Here is a 21,305-nt window from a genome sequence, read left to right on the forward strand (position 1 = left end):
GAGGGTTGGGGACACTACGTCATGAAGCCATTCTGTGGCATTTGTTCACATGTTTTAGGCTTTTCTTTCTCATTTGTCCTTCCAGCGGTCGACATGGAGCGGGAGGTGGAGAGACTCCGGGAACAAAATCTGTGCAAGGTTTGCATGGACAACGACGTCAATGTCGTGCTCATGCCGTGTACGCACTTTGTGGTGTGCGATGTGTGCGCCAGGTCGCTTATGTCCTGCCCAATCTGCCGAGGGACCATCACAACCATCGTCAAAGTGTTCAAGTCCTGATCGGAGCGTGTCTATGTAGTTGTTGATGCAGGAGAAAAAACTACAGCTTGGTATTAAAGGGCCAGACTGTGTTTCCCTTGGTGAGTTCGTAAACCTGGATTGGATATGAACAGCAAAGAGCTGACCCCTGCGGGTTTCACAGAAAATTTATTTGAGAAAGTGAATGACCATACTCCCTTTTGGATTTCCAGTCAGGAGAATATCTTAGACAGGGATCATCCGATCCAAAGTAAATGAATAGTTGTTGAGGGTTTTTCTTCTGACTTTTGCTTTGCTTTTTTGAAAACAAAAAGCCAGATTTAAACACTCTGTATATCCACGTATAGTGGTAAGAAGTGATTGTAATTAGAAGTGGTAGTAGTTATGATGTTGCAGGTGAGGCATTGGAAGTTATGAAGTGCACCTGTTTGCATGGAGATAGATTTGATCTTCATGCTAATTGTTTCATGGTGGCGTTTTGTTTTGTTTTGATGTGTTTATGCCACTTACTGATTGAAAAAGAAATCACCACTTCTGAGTTTTTGTTTGCCTTTTGATTTTGATTGAATTTATAACAGCATAGTAAGTAGTGACTACGTTTATACATGTAAGTAGTTAGTAGATGTACAATGTAGCCGTGCTGTGGAAGTACATGTAGTACATGTGACCCACTCTGACAAAAAGAGTCGCAAATCGCCAGAGCCACTTAGTAAAAGGTTCTTCAAAATAATTTTGCCGTGTAAATCAGTAGGAACCCACGGCATTTCTCGCCGAGTATCCACTTTCTGAGTGATAAATCCAAACAAAAAAAATCAATCTGCTCTTTCCAGTACAAATGAAAACTTAAGAAGTGGCACTGGCTACTTATGACTTATTTTCACAGAGCGGGTCACTTATGTAGATAGTTAGACTTGCCCATCACACTGATTGCTTTACATTGTTTTGCTTCTTGGTGACGTGCTAAAATAAAATGTACGTTGTAACTTGTTGTGGTGATGGGGTTTCAGTATCAGTGATGGATAGTGGACAGTGAAGTCAGGGTAGTACGTGACAGCGTAAGAAAGGTAGATAAAGGCACAAGGTTGTTGCAAGGGGAGATTGCACAGGGAAATAAAATCGACCCACCCCCTTTGAGGAGAAAAAGATGGATTGGAAAGTTTCCTGAATTAACTGTGAAGCCTCAGTAACCAACAGTCTAAGAGTAGTTTTTGCCCTGAATGAAAAGTGGAAACAGAGCCAAGACTTTGTTCACTATGATTTATTCGGCTAACTAATAAAACCCAGGCCCCACGAGGTCGAACCCTCACATGTCTTCTTGGGTTTTCCTTGTTCCTTTATGTACCCGTTAATCCTTGCGTCGCTTTCTTTCAGAATGCTAGCTAGCAAGTAACATACCTGCAAGACTGCAATCCTAAAAATTGGTGAGGATTATTAGCCAGGTTGTCTCGAGAGCACTTCAACCTGGGGGTTCTAGCTAGAAGGAAAAAAGTAAACTCTGGCTAAGTCACCGGAAATCCCAATTTTCTCTAATGCATCTCCATTAGATTTTTATTTCTAGGTTGGCTTAATAGTTTGTCACTTTGCTAAAGTTGGCGTGTTACTCTCGGTCTCATTTCCACAAAAAGAACACAACAAAATCCTTTGTGTTAGTCGGCATTGGAAAAAATCCCACATTGGCGGCAATTTCTGGGCTGTGGATGGCAAGAAGTGTCAGTGAAAAGTCACACACTCATGTCCGTTTATTGGCACAGTCCATGATCGCGGCATCGATGCTTATTAGGATACCTTCCATCGCATGCACTGATATCATGAACAGATCTCAGACCTTTCTCTGCCAGCACGTGTACATTTGAGGATAACACATGTACATGCCATGTAAAAACTGTATGGATTTTTCCTGCAAAAAAAATGTGTATATAATATGAGGGTATGTAGAGTAAAACTGGATAATTTCTACTTTACCGCAGCCCAATCATGAGACGAGTTAGATTGTGAGCGCAGTTTCATGGAAGCACTCACAAGACTCAAAGCATGTGTGGCACACGGGTTTCTACTGCCCAAAATAGCGAGAATGGAAAGGAATGGCCGAGAGCCAGTGACCCCAGCGACGACCCGGGAGTGCAGACATTCCAGACAAAGACACTCTGAAAACATGAAGTGATCAAAAACTTGTGAAATACTTCGCGAATGAGCTGGTTGACAGATCTAGATGCCCTTTTATGCGTAGGCATTTTCCGCTTTCACTGGTATTTTGACAGTTTTAGTGCACGTAGGCCTATTTTCAGCAGTCCTGTGGAGTGTGATTTTTGTTGGGCTGTCACCAGGTGAATTCAGCCTTTACCGGTCCATTTTCAGGTATGCAGGCACTCCATTCGCACTGCACTGATAGACCACTGTGCTTCACAAAATCTAACCCCAATGTCAAAACTTGGGAGCATTGCAAATCGTGCTACGTGTTTTCATTGTGTCTATGCCTTCCTCCATGGTCGGACAAGATATTTTGAGTACTGCAACCCTATCATTACATGTACGTTTACATACATATATGCATAGGTCATCATTTCATGTAAGTCGGCGCGCGGGGGCCGACAACTTACAGTAGAAGTCGGCCTTCGTGTAAGTTGTCACCCATTTTTGGGTCCCGAGGGTGCTGACTTAGCCAGAGTTTACTTTACAACAGGAGCTTCTGTGGAAGTTCTGAACTCGCTTAGCGTAGTCAAATTGGGCTTAGCCCAAACAGATTATCGGGTCACTTACGTCACGTGTTGAGACCAGTTGTATCTGGTTGTCACCTAGAATTTGCTTAACAGCTGTATTTTGAGCCAAGCAGTTAAGTGGAACTGGACCTATGGTTTTCCTGATGCTACTATAACAGAGAATAGTGTTCAGTATCCATTGCTCTCTGTGAATATAAACTTGTTCTTGTTTTAGGATTACCTGTAATGCAAAAAACTGTGGAAGCCAAACTGCAAAGAATCTGGCTTGTAATACACATCTGCATCTGTCTTTTTTACCTCAAAAGTACAAATTCTCTCCTAAAGAGCTGAATAGAAGTTTGAAAAAGAGTCGTTAACCCTAATAACTTGCCAGCCTTTTGTTAAAAGCCACTGACAAAACTTGGTCCACAGTATGCCCGGGAGTACTCTCCTGCTATTGACATGGCACACCAACTCTCCTGGAGCCCATTTACATATGTCCATATGTTTATGCAAGGCTGATCAGTGATGCAATGGTAATGGTGGATGTAGGGCGTTGAAAGTAACGGGATGCTGTCAAACATACGTCTAGAGAACCTTGCAAATTTTACGTATTTGTTGATTGTATAAAGAGCAGCACCCTGCCGCATAACCTATGCAGAAGAATGCCACTTTGCCATGCACTCACTTATCGTGGCCAGTAGAAACCAGACAAAGTACCCAAGTCAGATTGTGCATGGCACATGTATGTTTGTTATACACAATTTTTATATTTTTTTCTAATAATTATACATATTCATTTATTATAAGGCGGCTAGCAAATGAGTAAGTTTCGGGGGGGTTAATGTCACTAAGTTTGGCAGGAATTGCGAAGGCAAGAGACAACTTTACTGATTTTTTTTGGGGGGGTCATGTTTCCATAAAGCCTTTGAGGAGGGGAGGGCAATAAAAGAAAGTGTCATGAGGTAAAACACGTTCAGACATTTAAATGATTTTATCACAGGTAAAAATGTCTACTCAGATATAAAGGATATTATAAACTTGCTTCACAAATTATTTCAAGAAGCTTCAAGACGCGTTATTTGCAAGCTATAATTAAGTTAGGTAGCTTAAAACCAGTATCCTCAGAGCCAGGCAACCAGTCACCCCCCTGAAGACGAACAGAGCATACTGTTCGGAACGTCGAGTGTCTACCATTGGTTCTCCTAAGAACCACACACTCGTAAAAGAGATGTTTTCTTGTACATGGTGCAACCGCAAGCCTACCTAACTTCCACCATGCATAGCTTCAGACCTTATCTGCAAGCTATAATGTTGGGCCTGCATCAGATGTGTTTGTTATATATGCTAAATGGTTTTGTCACTTTAGAAAGGCTTACATTTCTATACATGTATATTAAATACCTGAATAGTCATGTACTAGTCTTTAGGTTGAGTTCATTGTGCATGTACCCATGTTCTCATTTACTTTTAGTTATTAGTCAAAGGTCTGCAGATATAATAATGGTAATCATATCAACTTGCAAAGCACCTTGTATGGATGGATATATTCATATTCCTGCTCATTGACCCACTCTGCTCAACAGCTATGGTTAATTGGAAGAAATTGGCCACCTGTAGTAATCTAGGACTAGATGAAGCAAGTAATTTTTGCCTGAGTACTGGGACAGTCCCCATATTTGGTAAGAAATGTGCCTGCTGTGCACCCAGTTTTACAAGCAAACTTCTGTGCAATATAACTTTGAAAACACAACAACTGTTAAATAACAGCCATCTGTTGATAATGAAACAAGCCTGAAGGTAAACGTCAGGCTTGTTTCATGGCTGTTATTTGACAATTGTTGTGTTTTCAAAGTTATATTGCAGAGAAGTTTGCTGAATGCTCTGAAATTAAAAAGAAAATACCTCAGGTTTATTTCAAATTTTACAAAATGACAGAACGGGAACTTCGGTTATTATTGGTTTTATAAATACTGACCATGTAGCAATAGGGACACGCTGCCATGATGCTAGTGTCTTTTATATTGCAAAGACATGGCCTGACGACAATCATTTGTTCCAGTTGCCAATGTTTAATGTTTACACATGATATGTATTCAAGAAGTATACCTGAAACTGGATTTAGGGGTGGAAACTTACCTTCCCAGTTGTGTATCTTCGGTTCTTAACTGGTTATTTGCCAAGATGTTTCAGTGTCTCTGCAGTGCAGGTATTTACAAAGGAGTGACATGACCGTAGCTATATGCACGTACATTATGAAACTCCATGTACTAATGTCTTTGCCATTTCTGTAAATAGTGTGGTGGTTTTGTGTTCTACCAAGACTATTCCCTACGGTGTGTGTAAATCATATTGATATTGGAAGGCTGATGGCATTTGAATGTGATGAATGCATATTTGTTCTATCATTTCTATTTTTTCGGCATCTATATACAAAGGAGAACTGAATTGCAGTGAGCTACTATACTCGTACAAGTAGAGAAGCTTTAATAATCCATGAATAGTGTGATGGTTTTTGTTTTAAATATTTCATCATAACAATTGTAGACAGCTTTATGCACAGTTACTGCTCATTAAGAATGACAAATGTATTTTTGTACAATCAATCACCTGTGTTCTATGGAAATCACACATGTGTATGTTCTTTTTACCTATTTTATGAGGTTAGATTTACTTTATGGTCAGTTATATGACAAGAGTTACTGTGACTCCTACAGTAGGCCTAGTTTATTCAATTTTACCCAATGATATTCCATGTGGTTCCACTTGAAGCTCGGTAAGCAACTAAAATACAGTCGAACCTCGTTAATAAGAGAGCATTGTCAGTACAAGGTCCTGCTTATAAACAAGGACTTTTTTAGGCCTAAATCCTTTGCTTTTCAATGTTTTTAGTCCTAATATCAGGTTCCCGTTATTATGGGAATTTGCCAAGTCCGAAGGACCTCTTATTAATAGCATTCGACTGTACATATTTTACATAATATACTCTGGCATACATGTGGGCAGGTTATTTGCTCAACCATTTATATTTTAAAAGCTGAATGCAATCGTAACATTCTGTGTGAATATTTTCAATGGCATGACATCGTAATGACCACATACCACTATGACTCAAGATGTAAGAAACGTACACTATATTTCTCTCAAAATTAGTGCAATATATGTATGTACATGAGCGTGCGGATGCTGTGAATTGTTCAAATGTGAAGCAGTAATAAGGTTGAAGCTCATGCATGTAAACGTTGCTTACAAATGCGCATGTAGTGTGTATTGTGACCTTTCTGGGACTTGCGAGTGAAGACAGCCTTTCCCTGAAGTACGCCTAAATTCACCATCAGTATTGATCAATCTGTCGATGGGACAAACCTATTGTGATTTAAACTGGTTCCCTATCTCTGACCGCCATGGAATTATAATCATGTAACACAACAGAAATGTCAGGCTCTGACTAAAAACAAGGTCCGAGAAAAGCCTAAATGTAGTCAAGACTTTAAATCTATGTTCAAAATAAAATCCCTAAAAAATCAGACTTTTGCCCGGAAACCAGGATCCCTCAACAAATCGTGGCAATTTCAATTTGCCCTGGCTTGAACATGTGCAGTAATATCCATGTTGAAATTTTCATGTACTTTCTCATGCAAATGACATGTGGCCTGAATGCATACATTCGTGTACACACTACACAGTATTTTGCTATGATAATTTCAAATCTGGATCGGAAATTTTCCAGTGTCAGATCAGAACTCAGTGTCGGTCCTTGCCTATCCTCAATAGGAACACTGACAGTCCAGAATTTGACAGAGCAGCTGAAGGTTGCCAGTGTTAACTGGTAACTGCCAAGACTTTGTTCTGCCTTATGAGCTAAATCTTATAATCTAAACTGACAAGAGACTCAAGACAATGTAAAAGCACACGTGATCCACCAATTGACCTGCCTCCAAAGATATGGGTGGTCTCAAATCCAGTCCAGATAGAATGGTGCCACATCAGGGAAATCCTACCTCCATCGTCATTCCAGCTTGTGCCCTGATACATGTAGTTCATACGGAATTGTTCATTGTGAATGAATTGTGTCGCTTTGTCTGTACTCAGCTTTGTACACAGGCAATGCTATCAGACAGCCTCATTCCCAGGGCTGTAAATGGCTAAATGGGGACAGAAATAAGCCGGATTTTAAAAGTGGGAGTTCATTAAGTCGTTGCTATCCAAGCACTACATGCAGTCACATATGCTATATAGGTTCGTGCCATTCATGCATAGAGGTTAAATCAGTGTTTAACCAGAAAAACTGTAGTGGACTAATAGTTGGATTAATAGTTGAATGATGTGGATTTCATCATCACCATTAAAAAGAAGTTAGCTGCAGAATCAAGTACTGTGACATTGTTTACTTAATTGAAACTAGTTTGATAATGTACGTTGTGCCTATTCTAGTCATAAGGTGCTTCTGAGGACTTTGTCACGCACAAGTAAAAAAAAACTAAATCATTTCGCAAAGCCAACAGGTACTTTTATTTGTACATTTGATCCACAAAGTCTCAATTGATGAACCGAGTAGGTCGAGTCACATAATAAACTTTTTTACGGAGAAGTGACCGAACGTAGGAGCCCTACGGAAGAACAAAGCATGTTTTACAGTTCGCAGGCCTTAACATGGTTCCTCAGAAAACTACACTTATACAAAAATGTGCTTAACCACTTGTTTTGATTACCTAGAATAAGCCATCTGTGAGTTAAATTTGAATGAAATTGAGTATCCTGATTGTACATAAATGCAACAATTTGAATTCCCCAGACAAAAGACACTGTTGTTAGACCTTGTGATTTGGGGCAAGCTTTTGCATCTCTGGAATGGATTGGTTCCTTTGTGCCCTTCTTATCCATTGAAAACGGTGTATTGTTGCAAGGCGTCTCTTATGTAACTACGCAAAAGCTTGCCCCAGATCACGAGATATAGCAACAGTGTTTTAAGTATGGAGAATATAAATTGTTACGTTAAATATGAATTTAAAGAACTTGGTGAACCAGATCTTAATTCAAATTTAACTCGCAAAAGGCTTATTAGTTATAGCCCTGTGTGAGAAGTAAATCGATTTACTGCAAGAAGTATGACTCTAGAATTGACGTCAGGAAACAGTCAGAAGGTGCATAATAACATCTGTAGGTTGGCACACCTCGTGTGTACCTGGCTCACATGCTTATGGAACACGGCAGGCAAGGCCAATGATCAGTGCAGTGTGAGGTCATCTGTGCCAGTCTCTTCCCAAGACTGGATTTGGGGATAATCCACTGGCACTTGCACAGATACACTTGCATGGTAAGAGCAAGTAAGCTGCACTGGCAGTAGAGGGCGCTATAAAGAAGTTGAACCAAATTCAATCGTGACAAGAAGTTTTCTACGTCAGGAATGCCTCTGAACACCAGCACAGGACAAAATTTTTCCTTTCTACCTGCCACTTGGTTTTTAGTATCTGAAACTTGATAGAGTGTAATTTTTCAAAAGGGCCAACACATATTGTCTTATTACCACTGGAGTCCCTGCGAAATTACACACTACATGTACAGAAAGAACAGAAAGAGACAAACTTGACAGAAAACTAACTGGGGGGGCCTTATTGTCGGGCATTGTACATCAGTTGCCTTTAAGTTTACCTACAACACCTTGAAATACGCTTTACAAATGCAATTTTGTAAACAAAGAACTGAATTTGACCCTTTTTGTTTCGTTACTTTTTGCTCTGAAAATTCCAAATTGAAAATGCACAGTCAAATATTTGAAAATTGATCGATATCTGAATATTTGGCAGAGCCTTAGAACATGGCACTGAAGACTACGAGAGCGCCATTACATAAAACAGAGAAGCTTTTCAAGCAGACATTCGACAACTTAGGTTTTAGCTATTTTGACGGCCATTACAGGCTACCAGCCACATCCAGCTGCACAAGTCCATGATTCCTTGGGGACCGACAGATGCCCACCACTACCGGCTACTCAGTCACAATGACACCATCAATCAAAATGGTTACCTCCAATGAAAGTGTCCCATTTCTTGCAAACAGTCATTTTAAATGTGTTCGGTGATTTGTCCTTTTACAATCAAATTGTGCATGATTTCATAAGCTTACAGAGAAACAGGGAAAACGGGCAACTTACAGAGCATTTCCTATGGCTGCGTAGCACGCGATACACCCATGAAGCGAATCCTTGTTAAGGGCGGCAAGTCGTCTCTGATAGTGTAAGACCGCACCATCTGTCCCGTGAGACCACTTGCATGTGTGATTTTTCTGGTAGCTGACAAAATACGCACACCTCTGCCATGGCCATGAGGTTCACTGAGCGAAGTTGCCGTTGAATACATCAGAAGTACTCCTGAGTCCTCACTTGTATATATGGCAGGTGCCTCAGTCGCGATTCCAGCCACAAGTTATTCACCGAAGGGCAAGTTGGAGTCACTACTTCAGTTAACTGTTGTTTGACCAAAGGCGCTTTTCCATATGCCCGTCAACACTTGCGCCAAGCATTGCGTATCTGTCAAAATTACTTCCAGGGCAATTTTGACAGCCCAATGCAACGCACAAATGTGTAATATTAATGGAGTCGATTTCTGTATCCGTGAAAGTGAGACGCACAAACGCATCGTGAGCGGAATGCACCCCAAAAACGTACATATGGAAAGGCGCCTTAACCCTGCCATGGGTATGGATGACTTGGACTATCTAGTTGACATTTGCAACCAGGCTCCAGGGGATGTTCGCACCACTGTTTATCAATAACTGATTCCTTTTATCAATACATGTGCTGAGGGAACCATTCACATGAAAATAATTGCATGAGATTTCAGTGACAATGTACACTGTGAGAATCGCAGCCAACGGTGAAAACTGAGTGACAGATTTTTTAAAAAGGCCAAGCTAGGGTCATTCAAGTGCAACCAAAGTTACTGACCTTTTGCATTGTGAAAGAGTGATTGACAACTGGTTGAATCAAAGTTCATTTCCTAGTCATTGTCCACCTACTCAAGCACCTGGAAAACCACTGTTGATGACTACTGATAAATACTTACGAAGGACTCGCCTTCAACATAAGTCACCGAGTGTGCAGTGAGTACAGTGTGTCCTGATTCGATAATTCACAGGCTCCTGGAACTGACAGCAGAGCAGCCGATTTCAGTCCGTCTTCTCCCCGAGCGCGGCCAGCCTCTCTAGGAGGGGAGGGTGGGAGTAGTGCCAGGTGGAGTAGAGCCAGTCGGCCAGTGGGAAGCCCAGGTTGTCCTTGTGCAGCTTGATCAGGGCTGTGCGCAGCTCGGTGGCCCGGCGCAGGGACTTGGCGAAGGCATCTGCCTGGAACTCGAAGCGGCGGCAGAGCACCGTCATGCAGAAGGACAGCACCTGCAGAGAAATGGGCCACAAAGTCAGGCTCCAACTCCTCCCGCCCCAAACCAGTAGCGGAGGCTCTCTTTGGGTTGCTGTCAAAATTGCTGGCGATTACTTGGTGTAAAGCCAGAGTTCTTCAAGTTTAAGGCCTTTTGGAGACAGTTTTTAGGTGAACTCGGAAAGAATAACTACAGTCAGGACAATGGCTCAGTCATCGATCGGCAAGTCAGTCGGTCAGGTACGGCTCGATGAAATTTCATTTTCTGCTACCGGCGCATCAAATTGTCTTAAAATGAGGCCTAGTTTTGGCGAATTTCCATTTATTTCTAACCTAGAAAAAATCCAACCAATTTCAATGCTCCAGATGGAGCCACGGAGGTAGAAAAAGTCACCATTTTCGAAACAGGCTACAGGAAAAATGGGGGTGAAAACTAACTGAAAGTATGGCTGTAAGAGAGAGCTTTGGACAAACCTCGTTGTATGGCGAGAACACAAACTGGAATATGATGACGAGACCTATGAGGGTGGGCTGGGTGCCGTAGAAACCAAATGCCTCGAAGAGCTCCTTCCTCTCGATGAGGAGGGCAAAAAGAAACAGACACAGGAACAAATTCACCTGCAGAGGCATGGGAAAAAAAAATTATCGTTGTATAAATAGAACAGGATAAAAGTGGTGTAGAGGAGAGGGTCTGCCTAACTTTGTAAATTTCTTATTCTAGTGGTTTAATCTTCCGAGTTTGGCAAAATGGTAGAGGGGCATCAACTTTGTAGGTTTTCTTCCTAGGAATGTTCTTTCTACTCAACAGGTTCGCTCGAGTTCATCACCATCCTTATGGGGTGCCGGGACTAGCTAATCCCTTTCACTACATTTTGCAAAGGACATGCCCGACTCGCAAAGCATTGTGGGTTGTTTGCTACCTTTTTACCAGTCTGGGGGCTTTCAGCGCACACTTGTCACTCGTACAAGCTGGTAACACGCCAGCTGGGGCCAATTTCATACAGCTGCTTAAGCACAAAAAATCCTTGCTTCAAAAAAAGTTTACCAGCTCAAAATCTATGTGATTGTCATACTAACCAAACAACAGGTGAATCCCATTCAAAAACAACATACATCACATTGAGTTTTGGCTGGTAACCTGATTTGTCAAGCAAGGTTTTTTCACGCTTACGCAAATTTTGTGCTTAAGCAGCTCTAGGAAATTGGCCCCTGCAGAAAGAAAGACTGTCAGGATTACCATTGTAAATTGAAAGACATGCTACGCAGACATTGCTGTTTCTGTATGGGGAGGAAAGATAATGTAAAAACATGCACAAAGTCTAACTTGAAATTTATGGATTCTGTTGAAATGTGTCAGAAACTCTTTAAACTGATCTGGTTGTTCGTTTAAACGTTTGTCGTGGCCCTGACCATTACCTGACTGATGACGAGGTTCTTAAGGTTGTGGCTGAGTTTCCAGTGGCCCAGCTCGTGGGCGAGAACTGCCAAGACTTCTTCATCATTGCATCCGGTCTTCTTCTTCTCGTTCTTCTCCTCGTCCTCCTTAGCCGGCTCGGTGGAGGCTGGGTCCTCCTTTGGTCCGGTCTCCTCTATTTTGTCTGGTTCCGGACTCTCGTCCGGGGGCGTGGTGGGTTCGCTTTGCTCTTTAGGTTTTTCCTGACGGAGTGAAACGGAATCGGTCTGGTTGGTGGAGTACCGGCTGTCAAGCTGGTGCCCGGGCTAGGACAATTTTAATTTTGACCGCAACTTATCCTGGCATGAAGCTCAACTTGTGCGACACGAGTCAGTTCGGTATTTCAATTGTGTTTTGTACACTCGTCAAGATCTAGTATTTTTCCATTTCAGGATGAACTATTTACCACAAGTGTTTAAAAATGAAAGCAAGCACCAAACAAATTCACCCGCCCTACCTCTTTTTTCCCCACTGGCGTGTAATCTTCCAGCAGGGTGTCGAACAGCACGATGCGTTTGTTCTTGAAGAAGCCGTAAAAGTAGGCATTGCTGTGAGAAGATCTCTTGGATCCTGCAGAGGAATTGACAACACAACATTTCATACAGTACCAAAGTGAACACGTCGCACGCAGGAAAAAAATTGCGCGTAAAAGTACACCGATGTGAGGAAAAGCACTTGAACCAACAAACGCACATACTCCATTATTTATTTTGGAAATGGTTATAGATTTGTCTTTTGGATGTGATGTTTCTGTTATTACAGACACTAAACTAATGCAACCAGTTGCTGTTGTTAGAGAATTCACAGGCATGCTGGCTGTAATGCAACACGTGAGTGGGTTGGATTACATTTTGTGCACATTCAGTCGAAAATCAACCCTGCTGCTGCTGCTGCTGGCTAGAAATGGCTGAGAAACAACGCATCACCTACCTTCGACTACGTAGAGTTTGTAGAGCGGGAAGGCGATGCTCCGGGCTAGCTCCTCAATCTTGGTCCTCAGCTCACCCTCAGGCAGCGGGGTGAACGTATCAAAGAGCGGGGCGATATAGTCAGCGTAGATGGTAATCATGATCTGCGCATGTAACAAAAGCAATCCCCTTGACATGAGCTACTTAAGCTCATGACCTGTTCATCCTTCTTATGTCCCTAGGCAAGATGCTTTACTGTAATTGTGGCAAGTTTTAAGACTAGTAGACCCCAGCGAGCTCAGCGATTGAACAGGAAGACGTCTAAGCAGGAGGCTGTGGGTTCGAGTCCCACCCAAGCACACTTGTTAAATTTTTCATAACCCTCTTGACGACACAGAGTGCATAGGGCTTATAAATATATACGTTAACCCTAACTGCCGAGGCCCTTTTTGCTAGGATACACCCTCAATCCTTCAAAATCCTCCAATAGCCACCATGAAAAAATTGGATACAGCCTCAGTCCTCAGACCTCAGTGCATATGTTCTGTGGAGGAGTGTCAAATGCCTCAGTCTTCCAAATTCCTCCGGCAATTCCTCTCATTATGTTGAGGCAGCGTAAACGGTATCCTGGAGCAGTATGGAGGATTTCGAATAAAACGTTGATATGAATTTATGCATGGCTGAACGTGAACAACGCAAGGTTTAACCCACAACCTTGAGACAATGCATCCTTCGCAATCAGCAATGCGATTTTGCCATGAAGCCCCAATCCTCCAAAAATCCTCCAAAACCGCCCCGAGGATTTTGAGGGGGTTGATGATGGTCAGGGTTAACGAAGGACAAAACGCCCACTATAACTATCAACATTTCCACAAAGCAAAAATTACATCATGTGAGCTCTAATAAAAAATGCACAGCAGAACAGGGTTGTTGGCAGTTTCCTGGAATGACCCACCAAGGAGACAACAAACGCAAACAGCCAGGCGTAGATGAAGAAGTACTGGCCGCCCATCTGTATGATGTACAGCAGACCAGCCGCGATGGGAGCCATCAGGGCTTGCGTCACCAAGAACATCTTGATCTGATCCTTGATGAAGAACCCTGCTGTCTGTCGCACACAAACCGGAAAAATGACGACATGATTTACTTCTTTCTGCTGAATCAGTTGCAATTTAAAAATCAGAAATTCCAACTCTATGTATGAGAGGGAAAAGGTATCAGGGTAAGTCCAGAAATTAGGGGTCTATTTTTTATTGTCCCTGTCACATCTGACATATGATTTTGTAAATTCAGAACACATTTTCTAATTTCCGAGATTGATGAATCAATCCAAATTACCTGCCAAAGTAATGGAGAAACGATGATAGGTGGGGGGGGGGAGATTGGAAGGAATACGTAAGCACATGTTTGGCTGATGCAAATGGAAAGCTCAGAGGCATTAATTGTGAAGTTCTCAGAGAGAAAATGTCAGCCAGGTTTAGGTTGGCTGTACCTGTTTGTTGAAGCCATGTTTCTCCTCCAAGACAAAGGTGCTGTAGATGGTCCACGGCAGGCCAACAACGGTGCTGTAAGCCGACACCAGCAGGAGAAACATCAGCGAATGAATGATCTACAAAAGAAAAGAGGCATCAATTGTTATGTTACATCTCTGTCTTCTTTATTTTCCTCACTTGAAGATCTCGCATTCATTCTGAACGACAAGAGTCTCAGTCCGTGGCTCCTAAAACGTGCGCTGACTCCAGGCATCACTGTATTGGTTGAATTTTTACAAAGGTTCTTCCTGAATCTTTCCAAATCCACCACACTGCAGGAATCCATAGGCACAATCATTGTGCTTCAACTCTGAAGGGTCGTCTTTCCCTGTGTAAAGGCACAGTATCCAGATTCTACCCCCCTAAGTCTAACCTCCTAAGCCTTCGGCAAATTTTGAAGGATTAAGGAAGAGTACAGTTCACCTGTTCCACTAAGGTCGGGAACAAGAACCACATTTTGGGGGGAGGGGCCAAGCTTACTTTTTATGGGAGGGGGAATCTAGAAATTTTTCATGTAACCTTTTATGGTCTTTCTGAGGAGACTACATTTTGAGATTATTTACATGTTTTTGAAGGAAATGGAGTGAAATAGACCAAGCCATTTACACCTCCTTTCTGGATTCAACTCACCTCATTTTCTGGGCCATATCCAAAGTAGGCTATGGCTTGGCCGGCTCGTCCCCACAAGTATGGAATGCCACCAAGGAGAAGAATGGCCTTATAAAAGAAAACAAGAAAAAAAAGAAAGATTTGTACTCCTCTATTTGTCTATTTCTCTTCAGGGGCATGCTTAAAATGTGTTGTTTGGTCGAGGAAATAAGATCATTTTTTGTGTTGCTCTGTTTTTTTCTGTTTTATCTGCTAACTTGTGCTGGAAACAAATTGGCACTGCCAACAGCCCTGGATCTGATCCCCTGGAATATTTTTTAATGTGGAAAATGTTTTGATGCTGCCAGTCATGCAGAATTGCTCTTTACTGCACAGTTCCTATGTAAACTGTAAACTCCGGCCAAGTCGGCACTCTCAGGGACTCAATAAATTATGTGGAAAAGGGACCGAGAAAACCATGCCGACTTATACAAAATGATGAATTACAAATGTAGACTTTGAAATGAAATTTTCAAAGGAAATGCATTACAGACGATCGGGACTTTTGTCAAACGGCCGACTTGGATGATATGACGGGTTTCGCGATGCCGACTTAGTCAGAGTGTACTGTACGATTGACTTATCAGCAAATCCTTCAACATGACCTAATCAAGCCTTATCATGAGCCACTATCAACCTACAGCTGCAGAAATGATAGATCCAACACAGCGCCAATCCGGCGATCTCACCCAAAGTGACCTTACCGAGGACTCTAGCTGAGAAAAGACACCCTGCCAGAAACCAAAGGAGCTCTTGTCCAGCTGGTAGAGACGTGACTTCTCAAAGGTCCCTTGATCAAGGATGTCGCGCAGCGGGTCTGGTACCTCGGCAGTGTTACGGTAGACTTGCCTCTGCCAGAGCCAAAGACAGAGGGAAGAAAGGGACCATCAGACGATGCATTCTCAGTCTAAATTGCAATCTGCCTCTCACAAATTCAAGATGCAGTTGTGATGGCTGAGACAGAAGCCTCTTTCCCAGTAACGTTTGATACCCTCTTTCTATCACCTTTTCCACATTCCTTTTTCATACATGTACCGTACTTACTAGCACAAAACCCCCTAATGGCAGTAAAACGCACTCTGAAATAGTGAAACAAAAATTGAAAACAAGCTTGACAAAGACACAAAGGCTGAGTTCGGGCGGCTTGTTCTCATATGTTCAAAAACAGCTTGATTGTTGTTCTTGGGTCGGCCGCTCGAACGCCGGCACGGGGAACGTACAATTGGTTATCGCTGGAAGTTAGCGAAAAGCAACATGCAACATGGCAGCATCCATGTACACTATCTGAGAGTTAATGCTTGGATAACTGGGCTGAATTCTTTCTATTGAAAGTGTTGTCCCCAAATTAAGCATGTAAAGGGAATTATCCAAATCCAGGGAAAGTTCCTGAGTTGTGATCTGTGCCTCTACTCCCAGTTGGCAATGCCTTCATCAGGAAACATCACACCATCGTGACCATGCACATGATGCAGGAATGTTCTTAATATTCCTCCATGATCACACCAACTTACATATACGTGAATTTATTCATTCGTCTGATCATGCTAATCTTATTCAGTTCTAATCTAATTCAACTTAAGTTTAACATGTTTACACAAACAGAGAAGAATTAGGCCTACGGACGACATGTACAGGCCTAGCAATATACAGTACATGTGTAAATCATACATACATTACCTGTACAGATCAATAATCATCATCATCATCATTATGATCATCAATATGTTTTCTCACCTGTCGGTACGAGAGATAGGATTCCCACATGTACATCACCCAGAAAAAAATGAACACGAACTGAAATATTGTTTCAGGGGCAAGGAAAGGGCCTGCTTCGACTAATTTCTCCATTTCAAAACTAATTATGATCGCGACACCGATCACCCAGCCGATCGAAAACGTGCTTTACATAGAGGGCGACTTTGAACACTTTCCCTGGTAGGACACTTTACCAACACATGTTCCGAATGATAAGGACACCAGTGTAAAAAAAATGGCAGCCCCCATGCGTTGTCATCTGGAGACAGTTAAGTGATTATGACGGTGTAATTATCTTCAGTATCCACATTACAATCACAAACTTAAGGGAGACAGTAGATTTCAGTAGAGGCTGTTGATAACTGTTGTAAAACGTGAATTTGAAGAGCGAATTTCCGTTTATTAATTGATAATTGACATGGCAAGTAAGCAGAAACAACGGACGAAGGGAAATTTACGGGTAAGTAGGCCTAGGCCTTATAGTCAGGTTAGTACTACTACGAGACCCATAAACAGGGCCCGAGGAATGCTCCTCCGTCATATACTGGGCCCTGTCCATATTCATACTTACTAGGGATTGCTTTCGAAAAGTGTTATCCTGGATATCCTGGGGCATCCGCTTGTTTGCATGAGCTGATATTGCACCGGTGGCAGTAGGCTAGGCTATATAGTATATGTTCACTACTTAGGGGGTAAACCATGTAAACTATCCGCTAGGTTGCTAATTGCAGAAAACTTGCCTTTTCCTTATTTGGAGGTTAAAATGTTACCTTTTTTTGCCGTTTTCCATCTCCGGATGAATATTGGCCTGACTTGTACATTACACAGACTCCTTTGTATGTTTAAGTAATGGAAGCCTGTACGAGAGCCTGTCTAGTTTGCACCCAGACTTCAGCACTTACGAATTTCGTTCAGATCTGGATAGTTTACCCTGTAAGTAGTGAACATACCAGAGCAATATCGGCTCATACAAACAAGCGAATGTCCCAGGACATCCCAGATAACACTTTTCTAAAGCATTCCCTATGAATCGGGACAATGCCCAGTATAAGACACAGGAGTATTCGTCAGGCCCTGTTTACATGTCTAGGGCCTTAGTAACATGAATAGTCAAATAGCACGTTAGTTGTCATGATTGTGGTGATGTTGGGCATAATCAATCAGTCGATGAGCTCTCCGCTATAGTCAATCTTAATAAAATCTCCCATTTAACTCTTTTTTTTAAATTTTGAAACAGTCATGACAGTCTCTCACAAACAACCTGACAACCATGACTCAGACACAGGAAAGCCATCATGTGTGTCATGGCCATGAATTTGTACAATGGTAGAAAGGCATTGTGTGAAGGAAAAAGGGGCAATGTGTGCTCTTTTTTTCCTTCTCACACTGCAAAGTAACCCATATTAGCGATGTTATGCCCCAACTATAGCACACGTCCCAACCATAGTTGGGCCCGTCCCAACTAGAGTGCTACAGTTGGGCCAGCCCAACTACAGCACAGAGGCCCAGTGTGCATGATGTACTCAGCATGTGCCAAAGTCATATTGTTTACAAATGTCATGTCATCGGTCATAGGGCTACAGGAACAGATGAAGTGCCACATTTTAGATGAATTGTGTCAAGTGTGAGACACATTGACTTGGATAATGCTTAGACATTTGCCACAGACATTGGTCAACAATAGTTGGGCCAGCCCAACTGCAGCACTACAGTTGGGCTGTAGCAACTATAATTGGGACTTATGTAATAGTTAGGGCATAACAGTGATAAGGCTTATGATGAAAGAGTTCATGTCTGGAGGCCGTTGTACATCCTGTGCACAGCCATGACAAGCATGTCAGAGCCTGAGCCTGATCTGAAAGAAGCATTTTTGGCAAGAATACCACACATGGACACCTCTGATTTTTCTCATCAGTGACCATCTGAAAGGAATAAAATGTCCTTGAAAGTCAAATTGAGTGCTGACAATTTTGAGGTATCCACTTGATAAGCATTTAGGGGCTAGAGTATTTTAGACCAGTCCTATGGGGTTTGTGCACAGGATGTCAGGCGCCATCCATGTATGGAATTCTTTCCATATTTTCTAGGTGGAGGCCTTACTCAAAATTTTCCTTTGTAAATTTTGATTATTTTTTAAAGGACTTATTCATATCGTTCCTGATGGTCAACATTATCACAACAGGGAAAAATTAGTGATGTCCTTGTATGGACTTCTTGCCAAAAAGATCATGAAGACAGTTGGCTGAATTTGAAACTGGGAACCTGAATGGCAGATCATGTGGTACAACAGGATTGAGCAATCACTCATGATATGCCACTATGGTTCACAAAATGGTCTTCCCACAAGTCTGCCCTTATCTTGGCCTTAAGACTGACGTGTCAAGGCACCAATGCCTCACTAAGTTGGATTGAAGTGTTTTCACCATTTTTGGCTCTCTACCCCTTCCCTCGACGTGCCCCCTCCCTAGCCATCCAGCAGCGGCCGCGCTGCAGAGCTTCTGGCCAGAGAAGGTGGGACCAGTCCGGGGGCATCTGGCTTCATTGGCTTCGGCGCAATGTCCGGGGACCTGGGCTACGTGCCTGCTGCCCAGTCGCTGAGTCTGGAGTCAGACCAGGACTCCTCGCTGGAGGCCGACTTCCGCATGGCGCTGAGGAAGCTGACAAAGAGAGATGTGGTTACCAAATTAAAGGTACTGATTGAAAATCTCATCATTCTGATTTAGGAAATGATCATTGATTACCACTTTGAAGTCAACCGCATGAAAATTTCATTGATCCATTGTCAGTGTTCAGAGGGTACAAACAACCCATATGCAGGTATGTAATTTCATTTCAGCTATGACCATGAACCCAGCAATGTTTCACTGGGCATTTCCAGTGACCCCCTTGTAATGAACAAAAGCATCTTGTTGGGTTTTGTGAAGAGTAGCTGTCCCAAAGCAGTGGCTCCAGGCCACTACAAATGACCGGTAACACTGTCACCACGGTCACCATATTTTCCTGTATGTACATTGCAGATTTTAAGCCTTCTTTGTTGACCTTCTAAATGATCTCAAGTAAAAACACTAACAGTCTGAAGCTAGATTGTAGGCATGCAGCACCGTGAGAAACGCAACGTTCAATTTGGGACCAAGTGCCCCTTTAGTCAAAAATGAGTCAAAAACCTGATTTTCTTTTGGAATGGGGAGTCCCACAGCTCTGTTTTTCCACATCAAAGAACGTGATCATTGGTCCACGGTTAGGTTTGGCCACGGTCTAACTTCACTTTGTTCCGCCCACTTGTTGCAGGCCATTCAGGAGTTTGGCGCCCTCTGCACAGAGAAGAATGTGGAGGCAGTGAAAGGCACCCTTCCCCACTGGCCGAGGATCTACAGTCGACTGGCAACCGTAGGTTTGCTGTTTCTTTCTCCAGAATCGTTTCCTTCTGCAATAGGAATTTGTTGATGCCAAATAAGGCCACCTCTACTACTGTTGAAGACTTTGAAAGTTCTCCTGATGTGTGCTTCACAGCAGGAAGATCAAGGGTTTAAAACAGAGGCACTATCCTCAAGACTCTTGATGAAGTCCCCGCAGGAGAATCAAAGTCTCAGTCACGGTGTTGGTGATAGGAAGACTCTTTCAGACCATTTTATGTGCCCTCAGTTTACTTTTATTTCAGGGGTATTTGGATAAGATTTTTCCACATTTTTTAACCCATGAATTATTTAATTATCTCTTGATACTGTTCAAAACTTTTGAAAATTACAAATGTATGTAGTACTCGCTCCTGCATGAAATGTAGTGGTAGCCATCTTTACGAGGCCCCCCAAAATGGAGCCACAGTGGTTGAAGTTGTCCGTGCACCGTGATACCGGCACGCACTATCCAATCAATTTGTAGAGATCAGTGTATCAGACCCTTTTTTTAACCTCCTCGGGTCCCGACAGGACCACGACAAGCGCGTCAGGGAGGCCATGCAGCAGGCCTTCGAGCAGCTGGTCCTGCGTGTCCGTCGCAGCTTGGCCCCCCAGCTCCGCCCCCTGATGGGGACCTGGCTGCTGTCGCAGTGTGACACCTATGCTCCGGCCGCGCTCTCGGCGAGGGCAGCCTTCCAGAGCACCTTCCCCGCGGCCAAGCAAGGGGAGGCGGTGGCCTTCTGCAAGATGGAAGTGCTCAGGGTGAGTAGCTGAGCCGTGTCCGAATGACTTGGCTTGAGCAGGGCAATAGCAAACATGTTCATGGGGAGTGGCTGTAGCCTCTAGTGGTTTCCATGGACACACACGTCATTCCTAACCAAACCATCCATCTTAAATAATTGAGCGCGGCTTCAACGCCAAAAAGAAAAAAAAAACATAAATATCCGTTGTTTCCAGTAGTTTTAAAGTCTATGTCTAAGGTGATGTAGCAATCCTGATGTTCACTAAGTAAAATATTTAAGTATGTTCTAAGTAAAATATTTACTTTATAATTCACAGAAGTAAAGATTGAACTGTCTATGTATTTTAATACAGTAGTGATACTCCACAGCAAATAAACTACCCAAATGTGAATGCAAATATCCATATTGTGCTATAATTTCTACTTGTTAGTGTAGCTGCTTGGCTGCTAGTATGATACTGTGATACGGTTATCCAGATATTACTTTGTAGTTCACGTAAGTGGGAATTGAATCTGCTATCTCTCTCAGATCCTATCAGCTGAGCT

General features: G+C 42.7%; 3 protein-coding genes across 16 annotated transcripts in view; 2 read left to right on the forward strand and 1 right to left on the reverse strand.

The window, feature by feature from the left end:
* Positions 1-817, forward strand: part of LOC110981472 (E3 ubiquitin-protein ligase XIAP-like) — a 40,592-nt gene extending 39,775 nt beyond the window's left edge. For all 10 annotated transcript variants that reach the window (XM_087146212.1, XM_087146205.1, XM_087146203.1 and 7 more), the window contains one exon: positions 86-817. In XM_087146212.1, the coding sequence (XP_087002338.1) occupies positions 86-279 (194 nt within the window). In that variant the 3' untranslated portion in view covers positions 280-817. The remainder of the gene's footprint in view (positions 1-85) is intronic.
* Positions 734-16,797, reverse strand: zmpste24 (zinc metallopeptidase STE24). The gene is made up of 10 exons (XM_022239139.2): positions 16,602-16,797; positions 15,572-15,718; positions 14,850-14,936; positions 14,180-14,296; positions 13,643-13,795; positions 12,710-12,851; positions 12,237-12,349; positions 11,743-11,982; positions 10,801-10,944; positions 734-10,343 (listed from the first exon to the last, which is right to left on the reverse strand). Exons 1-10 carry the CDS (start codon positions 16,713-16,715, stop codon positions 10,122-10,124), a joined length of 1,479 nt encoding a protein of 492 aa, XP_022094831.2. The 5' UTR covers positions 16,716-16,797; the 3' UTR covers positions 734-10,121.
* Positions 16,798-16,851: 54 nt separating this feature from the next.
* Positions 16,852-21,305, forward strand: part of ltn1 (listerin E3 ubiquitin protein ligase 1) — a 79,608-nt gene continuing 75,154 nt past the window's right edge. For 3 of the 5 annotated variants that reach the window (XR_015427784.1, XR_015427783.1, XM_087146201.1), the window contains exons 1-4: positions 16,852-17,082; positions 19,091-19,312; positions 19,911-20,009; positions 20,549-20,779. Coding sequence is in view for 2 of the 5 variants with exons in the window: in XM_087146201.1 (XP_087002327.1) it covers positions 17,041-17,082; positions 19,091-19,312; positions 19,911-20,009; positions 20,549-20,779 (594 nt within the window). In the remaining 3 variants the exon portion in view is untranslated. The remainder of the gene's footprint in view (positions 17,083-19,090; positions 19,313-19,910; positions 20,010-20,548; positions 20,780-21,305) is intronic. The other 2 variants (XR_002598456.2, XM_022239138.2) reach the window with 1 other exon arrangement.

The sequence above is a fragment of the Acanthaster planci genome, linkage group LG15 (assembly GCF_054643075.1).
Source record: "Acanthaster planci isolate LZ-2023a linkage group LG15, COTS_SCS, whole genome shotgun sequence".
In the NCBI taxonomy this organism is placed as follows: domain Eukaryota; kingdom Metazoa; phylum Echinodermata; class Asteroidea; order Valvatida; family Acanthasteridae; genus Acanthaster; species Acanthaster planci.

Bases quoted from the DNA above. Each gene is read 5' to 3' on its own strand.
- zmpste24 (XM_022239139.2), bottom strand. From the start codon at position 16,715: ATGGAGAAATTAGTCGAAGCAGGCCCTTTCCTTGCCCCTGAAACAATA. The intron at 14,297-14,849 runs GTGAGTTGAATC...TTTCTTTTGTAG, and splicing joins GATATGGCCCAGAAAATGAG to ATCATTCATTCGCTGATGTT. The intron at 12,350-12,709 runs GTAGGTGATGCG...ATTCCTCTGCAG, and splicing joins CAAACTCTACGTAGTCGAAG to GATCCAAGAGATCTTCTCAC.